This window comes from Heteronotia binoei, chromosome 9 (assembly GCF_032191835.1).
Source record: "Heteronotia binoei isolate CCM8104 ecotype False Entrance Well chromosome 9, APGP_CSIRO_Hbin_v1, whole genome shotgun sequence".
Lineage (NCBI taxonomy): Eukaryota > Metazoa > Chordata > Lepidosauria > Squamata > Gekkonidae > Heteronotia > Heteronotia binoei.
The window spans coordinates 124574518-124586492 of record NC_083231.1 but is presented as its reverse complement, the minus strand read 5'-3'; the positions used below and the strand labels follow the sequence as shown (position 1 = coordinate 124586492).

Genomic DNA, 11975 nt, shown 5'->3' with positions numbered 1-11975 from the left:
AAAGATGTAAGAAATATATTTATTACCATATGTTACCAATAAAATTGTTTTAATCCAGAAAAAAAAAAGATTTAAAAAAACAACCTTAAAACGTTAACACTCATTGGTTTTAAAGGTGCTTTCTTTGTATCTCTCTCATGGGATCCAGGGAACTAGGCAAAGGAAGCTCTGGCTCTTTCCTTCCTTTCCCAGGGGACCAGGAGGGGGAGGAGTCTCAGCCAATATAAGGAAGACCTTCCTTTAATGTAGACCTGCTGTAGACATAATCTACTACATCCAGCCACCAAACCCACTGAGGAAAATCTGGTATGTAGCACCGCAAATGTTAATTTAAATTGTAAATGGTAGTTTTAATTGTGATGGTTTTATTTAATGAATTATGTACTGAATTGTATTGATGTTTTATATTGTAAACTGAAATTTTTACATGTTGTGAGCTGCCCTGAGCCTGCTTCGGCGCGGAGGGCGGGATATAAATAAAATTTTTTATTATTATTATTATTATTATTAAGAGAGGCTTGCCTCAGTAGCTCTGCTGTGCGATTGAGAGAGCCTGGCAAAGTTCTCCCTCCCCCATTCCTCTCCATGGGAGGAGCCTCAGCCAATGGCGAAAATAGAGGTTTTGCTCTGTAGCTCCTGTGCAATTGAGCAAGCCTTGCAAAGCAAGCTGCAATGCAGAAGGAAGCAAGAGAGAGGGAGAAGGAAGCAGATGACAACCAGTTGCTTGGAGGGCTGTTAAGAGCCCTCCAGAGGTCTCAGTCAGCCCCTGGGCCGCATGTTTGACACCCCTGACCTAGGGACCCACACAATGGAGGGCCATAACCAGTCACCGTCTCTGTTTGCTTCCCTTGTAAATGGAATCAGATGCTTTCTCTCTCCACACACCGGTGGTGGTGGGAGCTGTAACCCTTTCCTCCCCCCGCCCAGAGCTCTGGAAAATAAAACACCACCGGCATTCCAAAGGTTTAATAGCATTTCATTGGTAACTGCACAGCAAATTGCGATAGTGCTCTGAAGGCAGCTACAGGTGACACGGAAAGCTCCCAGGCGCCTCCCTTCCCCAGGGCCAGCGCAACTCTCTGAAACAGCTCTGCTCCCAGCTTCTGGTTTCTTTCACTTGCCACAGAACTCAGTGCCACAAAAGAGCTCCTGAACATTGTAAAACACAAAACCCTAACTTGAGCTTGCTCTCTCAAGATGGAGGGAGCCCATTCTTACCCACCAGGCCCTCAGCGCCCAGTTCTGGAGGCAGGATGAAGGCCGATGGGTGTGACCTCTTTGGGCAAACTAGGCATTGGGGGTGGGGGGCAGAGAGCTGAGTGTGTGGAGAAGAGCTGAATTGGGGCTAAAGGAACATTGTTGGGATGCCCATTTGGCATAGTGGTTAAGTGCGTGGACTCTTATCTGGGAGAACCGGGTTTGATTCCCCACTCCTCCACTTGCAGCTGCCGGAATGGCCTTGGGTCATCCATAGCTTTCATAGGAGTTGTCCTTGAAAGGGCAGCTTCTAGGAGAGCTCTATCAGCCCCACCCACCTCACAGGGTGTCTGTTGTGTGGGGAGAAGATACAGGAGATTGTAGGCTGCTCTGAGACTCTGTCCTTGAAAGGGCAGCTTCTAGGAGAGCTCTCTCAGCCCCACCCATCTCACAGGGTGTCTGTTTTGGGGGGAGAAGATATAGGAGATTGTAGGCTGCTCTGAGACTCTGTCCTTGAAAGGGCAGCTTTTAGGAGAGCTCTCAGCCCCACCCACCTCACAGGGTGTCTGTTGTGAGGGGAGAAGATATAGGAGATTGTAGGCTGCTCTGAGACTCTGTCCTTGAAAGGGCAGCTTCAGGAAGAGCTCTCTCAGCCCCACCCATCTCACAGGGTGTCTGTTGTGGAGGGAGAAGATGTAGGAGATTGCAAGCCGCTCTGAGTCTCTGATTAAGGGAGAAGGGCGAGGTATAAATCTGCAATTCTTCTTCTGCTCCACAATGTAGGGCTTGTGGCCATCAAGTGCTTCTGCACGAAGGGCAAGACTCCTCGGCTGAAGGGATGACGTGCAGGTGGCAGCTTCAGAGGCGGCTCCGGTTTTCTTCCAGCCAGCCCCACTTTGCGCTTGCAAGCGGGAGAGAGTCAATCACCTACCGGTGCTGAAAAGCCAGCAGCCGCGTCTGAGCACAGAGAAAGGAAGGTGGGAAAGAAAGTCTGGGTCTGGTATACAAATCCAGCCAGGTCACCTGAGCAGCAGTTGCTGGGGGCAGGAGGCCAAACGAGGGCCAGCCTTCTGCAAGGAGGCACACGCATCGCTCTCCAGGTTGCACGAGTGTTACGGTCACACCTTTGGGAAGGCACTGTGCAGCTGGAGTGACGGGCAGGCCTGGCCCTTCTCACGCTGCTTTTGTCTCCGGCCGGGGCTTGCTCAGCTGAAGGGCTTGACGAGCTTCATAGCAGCATAGTTCTGCAGGGAAGGGAGGGGAAAAAGGGAGAATCGAGGGGTTAAAAGCAAGTTCAGACAAACAGCTGCACGACACTCTTCTTGGGGGCGTCAGAGGCTGCACCCACCATCTTGGGAGTTTAGGGTCTTGCTGCGGACACACAAAGCTGCCTTTTACTGAATCACGCAAGGGTCAAGTTGCACCTTTAAGACCAACACGTTTTATTCAGAACGTCAGCTTTCCTGTGCTAGAAGCACACTTCTTCAGACGTCATCCCTTTCTCACAATACAAGAACTCATGGACAATTCCATGAAATTGCTGAGCAGTCAGGTTAAAAAGGATAAAAGGAAGTCCTTCACCCAAAGGGTGACGAACATGTGGAATTCACTGCCACAGGAGGTGGTGGCGGCTACAAGCGTAGCCAGCTTCAAGAGGGGATTGGATAAAAATATGGAGCAGAGGTCCGTCAGTGGCTATTAGCCACAGCATATTATTGGAACTGTCTGGGGCAGTGATGCTCTGTATTCTTGGTGCTTGTGGGGGGGGGGGGCAAAGTGGAAGGACTTCTAGCCCCACTTGTGAACCTCCTTTCTTTTTTGGCCACTGTGTGACACAGAGTTTTGGACTGGATGGGCCATTGGCCTGATCCAACATGGCTTCTCTTATGTTCTTAAAGGCAAGCAGTCTTAAATATAGAGAAAGTGGGCAGTGAGTTAGTATGCAGAGTCACGGAAATGTTTTTTAGTCGATTAAAAGAGTCACCAGTTGGGGTCTGGTGTTTGTTAGTTTATGTTAGGAAAAGGAAAGTCCCCTGTGCAAGCACTAAGAACATAAGAACATAAGAGAAGCCCTGTTGGACCAGGCCAATGGCCCCTCCAGTCCAACACTGTGTCACAAAGTGGCCAAAAATTTATATATATATATATATATATATATATATATATATATATATATATATATATATATATATATATATACATACACACACACACACACACATACACACACACACACACACACACACTGTGGCTAATAGCCACTGATGGACCTCTGCTCCATATTTTTATCTAAACCCCTCTTGAAGGTGGCTATGCTTGTGGCTGCCACCACCTCCTGTGGCAGTGAATTCCACATGTTAATCACCCTTTGGGTGAAGAAGGACTTCCTTTTATCCGTTTTAACCTGTCTGCTCAGCAATTTCATCGAATGCCCACGAGTTCTTGTATTGTGAGAAAGGGAGAAAAGTACTTCTTTCTCTACTTTCTCCATCCCATGCATTATCTTGTAAGCCTCTATCACTAGTCGTTTCTGACTCTGGGGTGACGTCGCATCACGTTTTCACGGCAGACTTTTTACAGGGTGGTTTGCCATTGCCTTCCCCAGTCCTCTACGCTTTCCCCCCAACAAGCTGGGGACTCATTTGACCAACCTCGGAAGGATGGAAGGCTGAGTCAACCTGGAGCCAGCTTCCTGAAAACCCAGCTTCCACAGGGGATCGAACTCAGGTCGTGAGCAGAGCTTAGGACTTCAGTACTGCAGCTTTAACACTCTGTGCCACGGGGTTCTTTGTTGATTAAGAGGGCAAAGTAAATTAGGTGAACAACAAGGAAATACATGTCCTTTTGTAATTTACCTAGACTTGCAGAAACACCAATGGGCAGGCAACTTTTATTACCCTTTGTGGCTCTCCAGATCAAATGGCCTTCTAAATTGTCACACTGTTCCACCATGTGTTCCCAGCTCTGTATGAGTTTGCCCTCTTAATCAACAAATTGCATGTATTTCAGACCATGATCCCTGATCCCCTCGTCTGAAGAAGTGTGCTTTTAGCACATGAAAGCTTCCGTTCTGAATAAAACTTGGTTGGGCTTAAAGGTGCAACTTGACTTCTGCTTTCTTCAGCTGTTTCAGACCAACACGGCTGCCCTCTTGCATCTATCCCTAGGAATAGCAGCCATAGCTCTCTTATCTGGGAGAACCGGGTTGTATTCCCCTCTCCTCCACTTGCAGCTGCTGGAATGGCCTTGGCTCAGCCAGAGCTCTCTTATTTGGGAGAACCGGGTTCGATTCCCCACTCCTCCAATTGCACCTGCTAGAATGGCCTTGAGTCAGCTACAGCCCTCTTATCTGGGAGAACCGGGTTGGATTCCCCACTCCTCCACTTGCAGTTGTTGGAATGGCCTTGGGTCAGCCACAGCTCTCTTATCTGGGAGAACCGGGTTGGATTCCCCACTCCTCCACTTGCAGCTGCTGGAATGGCCTTGGGTCAGCCAGAGCTCTCTTATCTGGGAGAACCGGGTTGGATTCCCCACTCCTCCACTTGCACCTGCTGGAATGGCTTTGGGTCAGCCAGAACTCTCTTATCTGAGAGAACCCAGTTTGATTCCCCACTCCTCCACTTCCACCTGCTGGAATGGCCTTGAATCAGCCAGAGCTCTCTTATCTGGGAGAACTGGGTTGGATTCCCCACTCCTCCACTTGCATCTGCTGGAATGGCCTTGGGTCAGCCATAGCTCTCTTATCTGGGAGAATCGGGTTGGATTCCCCACTCCTCCACTTGCACCTGCTGGCATAGCCTTGGGTCAGCCATAGCTCTGGCAGAGGTTGTCCTTGAAAGGGCAGCTGCTGTGAGAGCCCTCTCCACCCTCACCCACCTCACAGGGTGTCTGTTGTGGGGGAGGAAGGTAAAAGAGATTGTGAGCCGCTCTGAGACTCTTCGGAGTGGAGGGCGGGATATAAATCCAATATCTTCTTCTTCTTAATTTGCAACCAGATTCTCTTGTGTGGCCAAGGCAATGCAGCCCCAATAACCACTACTAGACCCCAAGAGCTGGGGCTGAAAGAGTTCAGAGAGAATCGTGACTGACCCAAGGTCACCCAGCTGGTGCATGAGGAGGAGTGGGGAATCCAAGCTGCTCCTCCCAGATTAGAGTCTACCACCCTTAACCACTGCACCAAACTGGCTCTGAAGGTTATCCAAGCCCAAGATGTCAAGATCCCTTGCCATTGTATTGTATTACAGCCTTGCTGTTCTGTCTGTTATAACACACCTGCTATGCTGGCCTGGAAAACGAAAGTATTTAGGCCCTCGAGCACTGCCTAACCATCACGGTCATCGTTAAGAGTGTTTTTCCAACGATTACTGTGCTATGGAAATGTCTGCCTTGTAACAATTTAGTGTTTTGAACTTATCTCGCCCCAGAAAAGTAGGCGCGCACGGAACAGCTAAGTGCTTCGATATGTATATCCAGTCACTTAGAATCATAGAATTATAGAGTTGGAAGGGACCTCCAGGGTCATCTAGTCCAACCCCCTGCACAATGCAGGAAACCCACAAATACTTCCCCCTACATTTACAGGATCTGCATTGCTGTCAGAGGGTCATCTAGCCTCTGTTTCGAAACCTCCAAGGAAGGAGAGCCCACCACCTCCCAAGGAGGAAGCCTGTTCCACTGAGGAATCACTCTAACCATAGAATCATAGAATTGGATGGGACCTCCAGGGTCATCTAGTCCAACCCCCTGCACAATGCAGGAACTCACAAACACCTCCCCCTAAATTCACAGGATCTTCATTGCTGTCAGATGGCCATCTAGCCTCTGTTTAAAAACCTCTAAGGAAGGAGAGCCCACGACCTCCCGAGGAAGCCTGTTCCACTGACGAACCGCTCTCACGGTCAGGAAGTTCTTCCTAAAGTTGAGCCAGAACCTCTTTTGATTTAACTTCAACCCATTGGTTCTGGTCCTACCTTCTGGTGCCACAGAAAACAATTCCACACCATCCTCTGGGTGACAGCCCTTCAAGGACTTGAAGATGGTGATCCTATCACCTTTCAGCCACCTCCTCTCCAGGCTAAACATGCCCAGCTCCTTCAACTTTTCTTCATAGGACTTGGTCTCCAGATCCCTCACCATCTTCGTCGCCCTCCTCTGGACCCCTTCCAGCTTGTCTATAACCTTCTTAAAATGTGGTGCCCAAAACTGAACACAAGACTCCAGGTGAGGTCTTACCAGAGCAGAGTAAAGCAATACCATCATATCACATGATCTGGACACTAGACTTCTGTTGATTCAGCCCAAAATTGAATTTGCCTTTTTAGCTACCGCATCACACTGTTGACTCATGTTCAGGACTTGTATCCCACCTTAGTTTCACCACTGGCCTTGCCAGGGGTACTCTCCTGTCTTACAATAGACACTAATCCTGATTAAATGGAGAGTCATTATTTAAGAGAGTCACATACCTGACACCAGACCAAAGTGAGGGACCCTGGGTGGCAAAGCTGATGGGTCATGGATTCGGATCTACCCCCAACCTCTTTCCCTCCTGCCCCCAGTCGCATAAGAGAAAGGAAATGGTCCTCATTATGCTCATAAATAAAACCATGCCCACATGCATGTTTCTGCCACTTGGAAAGACCTGCATTCCAAACAGGGTTGCCAACTTCTGGAGGAGGAGGCTGGAGATCTCCCAGAATTACAACTGATCTCCAACCAACACAGATCCATTCCCTGAAGCAAAAGACTGCTCTGGAGGGTGGACACCATGGCATTCTACCCCACTGAAGCCCCCCATCCCCAAACCCCACCTTTCCCAGGGTCTGCCCCCCAAATCTCCAGGAAGGAGGAGGAGGATTTATACCCCACCCTTCTCTCTGAAACAGAGACTCAGAGCGGCTTACAATCTCCTATATCTTCTCCCGCCACAACAGACACCCTGTGAGGTGGGTGGGGCTGAGAGGGCTCTCCCAGCAGCTGCCCTTTCAAGGACAACCTCTGCCAGAGCTATGGCTGACCCAAGCCCATGCTAGCAGGTGCAAGTGGAGGAGTGGGGAATCAAACCCGGTTCTCCCAGCTAAGACTCCACACACTTAACTGCTACACCAAACTGGCCCAAACTGGAGTTGGCAACTCTAATTCCAAACCAACAGAGTCCAACAGACAGCCAACAAGCAGGCCGTTTCCCTCTTCGACTGACTTGAGACAGGCTGAGAGCTCCCACTTGCTGGTCAGATTTGTGTGTAAGAGCTGCAGATCAGCTTTGGCAAGTGAACCGGAGGGGTGAGTGGGAGCAGTGGCGTCACTAGGGCGGGGCCAAGGGGGCCATCGGCCCTCCCCCAGAGCATTCTCATTGGCCCCAGGCACTGACCCATGACCCCCCCCCCAACAGGAAGGGGCTGGCCCTGGGATTAGAACGCTGCTGCTGTGTGTGGGCTGGCCGGGATTCTGAAACCGGGGCCGCGCTGCCGCCGGCTCAGCTAAAAGCATGTGGGTGAGTGGGGGAAACTTAAATGCTGCAAAACTGGTATCTTGGATTATGGGGGCTGGTCATGTGACCAGAGGGTGGATGAAGGAGGGGCCATGTGAAGTGGGCGGGGTTGTGTGCGGAGGGGGTGACGCAGCCCTCCAAAAGGGGTGATGCCCAATGGGGGGGGGGGGTGACTTGAATCAGTTACACCCCAGGGTGCAACCCACCCTAGTGACGCCTCTGAGTGGGAGAGCCAACTGGGAAGCATGGCCCCCAGCAGCATAATCCTCAGCCGTTTGCACCGGCTTCCAAGGCTCAATTCCAGGCTGCGGGGGGAGCAAGGCCTTCAAACCGCCCCGTAAACCAGGCAGTGAAATGCGAAGCCCGGCCTCACACCCCATTAGCAAGCCCCCCCCACCCTCCCCCCAATGGAACACTCTAACCTCCTAATTAATTTCCCACCTTTTGTCTTCCAGGGGGCTGTCTCCACAATATCGTGGCTGCTATTCCTAGGGATAGATGCAAAAGGGCAGCCGTGTTGGTCTGAAGCAGCTGAACAAAGCAGAAGTCAAGTTGCACCTTTGGCGCAGAGTGTTAAAGCTGCAGTACTGCAGTCCTAAGTTCTGCTCACGACCTGGCGGAAGCTGGCTTTTCAGGTAGCCGGCTCGAGGTTGACTCAGCCTTCCATCCTTCCGAGGTCGGTAAAATGAGTTCCCAGCTTGCTGGGGGAGAAGTGGAGATGACTGGGGAAGGCAATGGCAAACCACCCCGTAAAAAGGCTGCCGTGAAAACGTTGTGAAAGCAACGTCACCCCAGAGTCGGAAACGACTGGTGCTTCCACAGGGGACCTTTCCTTTCCTTAATCAACACACTGCATGCATTTCAGCCCAAAATACCTGATCCCCTCGTCTGAAGAAGTGTGCTTAAGAACATAAGAGAAGCCATGTTGGCTCAGGCCAACGGCCCATCAAGTCCAACACTCTGTGTCACACAGTGGCAAAAAAATTTATATACACACATACACTGTGGCTAATAGCTACTGATGGACCTGTGCTCCATATTTTTATCTAAACCCTTCTTGAAGGTGGCTATACTTGTAGCCGCCACCACCTCCTGTGGCAGTGAATTCCACATGTTAATCACCCTTTGGGTGAAGAAATACTTCCTTTAATCCGTTTTAACCTTTCTGCTCAGCAATTTCATCGAATGCCCACGAGTTCTTGTATTGTGAGAAAGGGAGAAAAGTACTTGTTTCTCTACTTTCTCCATCCCATGCATTATCTTGTAAACCTCTATCATGTCACCCCGCAGTCGACGTTTCTCCAAGCTAAAGAGTCCCAAGCGTTTCAACCTTTCTTCATAGGGAAAGTGCTCCAGCCCTTTAATCATTCTAGTTGCCCTTCTCTGCACCTTCTCCAATGCTATAATATCCTTTTTGAGCTTTTAGCACATGAAAGCTTATGTTCTGAATAAAACTTGGTTGGTCTTAAAGGTACCCCTTGACTCTTGCTTTGTTCAATTCCTAGGGATTGTATAGAAGGCAGGGTGGAGGAGGAGGAGTCTCCCATCAGGCGGAAAGAGGAACGCTAACGAGGATGGATTGCCCAGGGCAGAAAGCAAAGCAGCGAAAGGTGGTGGGGAATTGGCCCCAGAAGATCTCTTCCAGGGAGGAAGGCAGTTGTCCAAGTGAAGAGCTGCCACCCAAAAGCTATGCAGCAGCACTCTGGATGGAACAGCTAAGTTTTCCCATGCCTCCCGAGGCTGCTGGTAGGGATGGGTTTTCATCTTTGCAGCAGCACAGAGAGACAAGGGATGGTGGCTCAGTGGCAGAGCATCTGCTTGGTAAGCAGAAGGTCCCAGGTTCAATCGCCGGCATCTCCAACTAAAAAGAGTCCAGGAAAATAGGTGTGAAAAACCTCCGCTTGAGACCCTGGAGAGCCGTTGCCAGTCTGAGTAGACCTGACTTTGATGGACCGAGGGGGATCTGATTCAGTATAAGGCAGCTTCGTATGTTCATGGGAGGGACAGTGGCTCAGTGGTAGAGCATCCACTTGGTAAGCAGAAGGTCCCAGGTTCAGTCCCCAGCATCTCCAACTAAAAATGGCCCAGGCAAGGAGGCGCAAAAACCCTCAGCTTGAGACCCTGGAGAGCCGCTGCCAGTTTGAGGAGACAAGACTGATTTTGATGGATCCAGGGTCTGATTGAGTAGAAGGCAGCTTCATACGTTCAGATGTCTATTGGGGAGGGACAGTGGCTCAGTTGTAGAGCATCTGCTTGGTAGGCAGGAGGTCCCTGGTTCAATCCCCAGCATCTCCAACTAAAAAGGGTCCAGGCAAGTAGGCGTGAAAAACCTCCGCTTGAGACCCTGGAGAGCCGCTGCCAGTCTGAGGAGACAATACTGACTTGGATGGACCCAAGAGAATCTGATTCAGTAGAAGGCAGCTTCATATGTTCATTTCAGGGTGTTCCCTTCAGCCCTGTCCTTTTTCAGGATGTTGTGCACGTGAGGGGGGGGGGGGGGAGCCACTGTAGAGCTGGGGTGTCAAACTCATTTGTTTTGAGGGCTGGATCAGACATAAAAGGGACCTTGCTGGGCCGGGCCGTGTGTGTCATAAAATGTAATGACAGGTAGCAGAGGTACAAACTTGATAAAGGCAAACACAAGTAAAGATTTTTTTTTTTAAAACCCTTAAAATGTTAGCACCCATTGGTCTTAAAGGTGCTTTATTTATATCTCTCCTGTGGGATCCAGGGAACTGGGCAAAGGAAGCTCTGGCTCTTTTCTCCTTTCCCCAGGGGACCAGGAGGGGAAGGAGCTTCAGCCAATAGAAGGAAGAGAGGCTTGGCTCAGTAGCCCTGCTGTGCGGTTGAGAGAGCCTGGCAAAGCTAGCTATCCTTCCCCGCTTTCTCCCCTGAGGCAGAAGCCTCAGCCAATGGAGAAAATAGAGGCTTTGTCCTGTAGCTCCTGGTTAGATAGAAGGAAAAGGTAAGGCGTGGGAGTTACGCTGATGGTGAATCCCTTCCCTTGGTCACAACGTTACCCCCGCCGGCAGACAAAAATGGTGCCTTTTGAGAAGACTTCTTTCAGACAGGCATCCTGATAGGTAGCTAGATTTGGAAGGCGCGCTGTAGGGATAAGAAAACCTTAGCTCAAGTAGTGGAATTTTAACATTTTATTCCTTTAATATCCACGTAAAAATTATTTTATTGTATCCTGATGGTTTATATACTGTTTATTGCCCTATGTGGCATTTTATTCATGGGTATTTAAGTTCTAACGAGCCCCGTGGCGCAGAGTGTTAAAGCTGCAGTACTGCAGTCCTAAGCTCTGCTCACGACCTGAGTTCGATCCCCGGCGCAGCTGGGTTTTCAGGTAGCCGGCCCGAGGTTGAATCAGCCTTCCATCCTTCCGAGGTCGGTCAAATGAGTCCCCAGCTTGGTGGAGGGGAAGCGCAGATGACTGGGGAAGGCAATGGCAAACCGCCCTGTAAAAAGTCTGCCGTGAAAACATTGTGAAAGCAGCGTCACCCCAGAGTCGGAAACGACTGGTGCTTACACAGAGGACCTTCCCTTTCCTATTTAAGTTCTGGTCTTTGACTGTTATAATAAAGCTGAACTGTAGCTCCTGTGCGATTGAGCAAGCCTGGCAAAGCAAGCTGTGATGTGGAAGGAAGCAAGAGAGAGGGAGAAGGAAGCAGATGACAGCCAGTTGCTTGGGGGCCTGATTCAGCCCCTGGGCCACATGTTTGACACCCATGCTTAGAACATCATCCCTAGGGCCCTTCACTGGCCTGGTTGGGACACCCCAGCCCCTGTCACAAGGTGGAGGGTCAAAAGCCACATACACGTCCTGAGGTCCCCAAGGAGGTCGCTTATACAGTACTGACAACTGACTGGTCCTCACCCCACCTTCCAAATCTCCTTCCTGGCCCACTCCCAGATGAATGCAGGGCTTACAACCAGGGGTGGAATTCTAGCAGGAGCTCCTTTGCATATTAGACCATATCCCCATGATGTAGTCAGTCCTCCAAGAGCTTATAGGGCTCTTAGTGCAGGGCCTACTGTAAGCTCCAGGAGGATTGGCTACATCAGGGGTGTGTGGCCTAATATGCAAAGGAGCTCCTGCTAGAATTCCACCCCTGCTTACAACCATCCATCCATGGAGAGCCAAAGACACTCTGCATGGACTCTGTAGCACTCCCTATTGCCCTGTGGCTCTGTGGCGCCAGAACTACAGCCTGAGACCAGGATCTGCCCAGGCAGAACATGAGCCAGCCAGTCTCAGAACCCATTTCCCAGCATGGTGACT

General features: G+C 50.3%; 1 protein-coding gene across 1 annotated transcript in view; it reads right to left on the bottom strand.

Moving 5' to 3' along the window:
• Positions 1–2313: 2313 nt before the first annotated feature.
• The window catches only part of DYSF (dysferlin), a 301818-nt gene continuing 292156 nt past the window's right edge, over positions 2314–11975 (bottom strand). Inside the window, exon 56 of the mRNA XM_060247222.1 lies at positions 2314–2441. Within this exon, the coding sequence (XP_060103205.1) occupies positions 2403–2441 (39 nt within the window). The 3' untranslated portion in view covers positions 2314–2402. The remainder of the gene's footprint in view (positions 2442–11975) is intronic.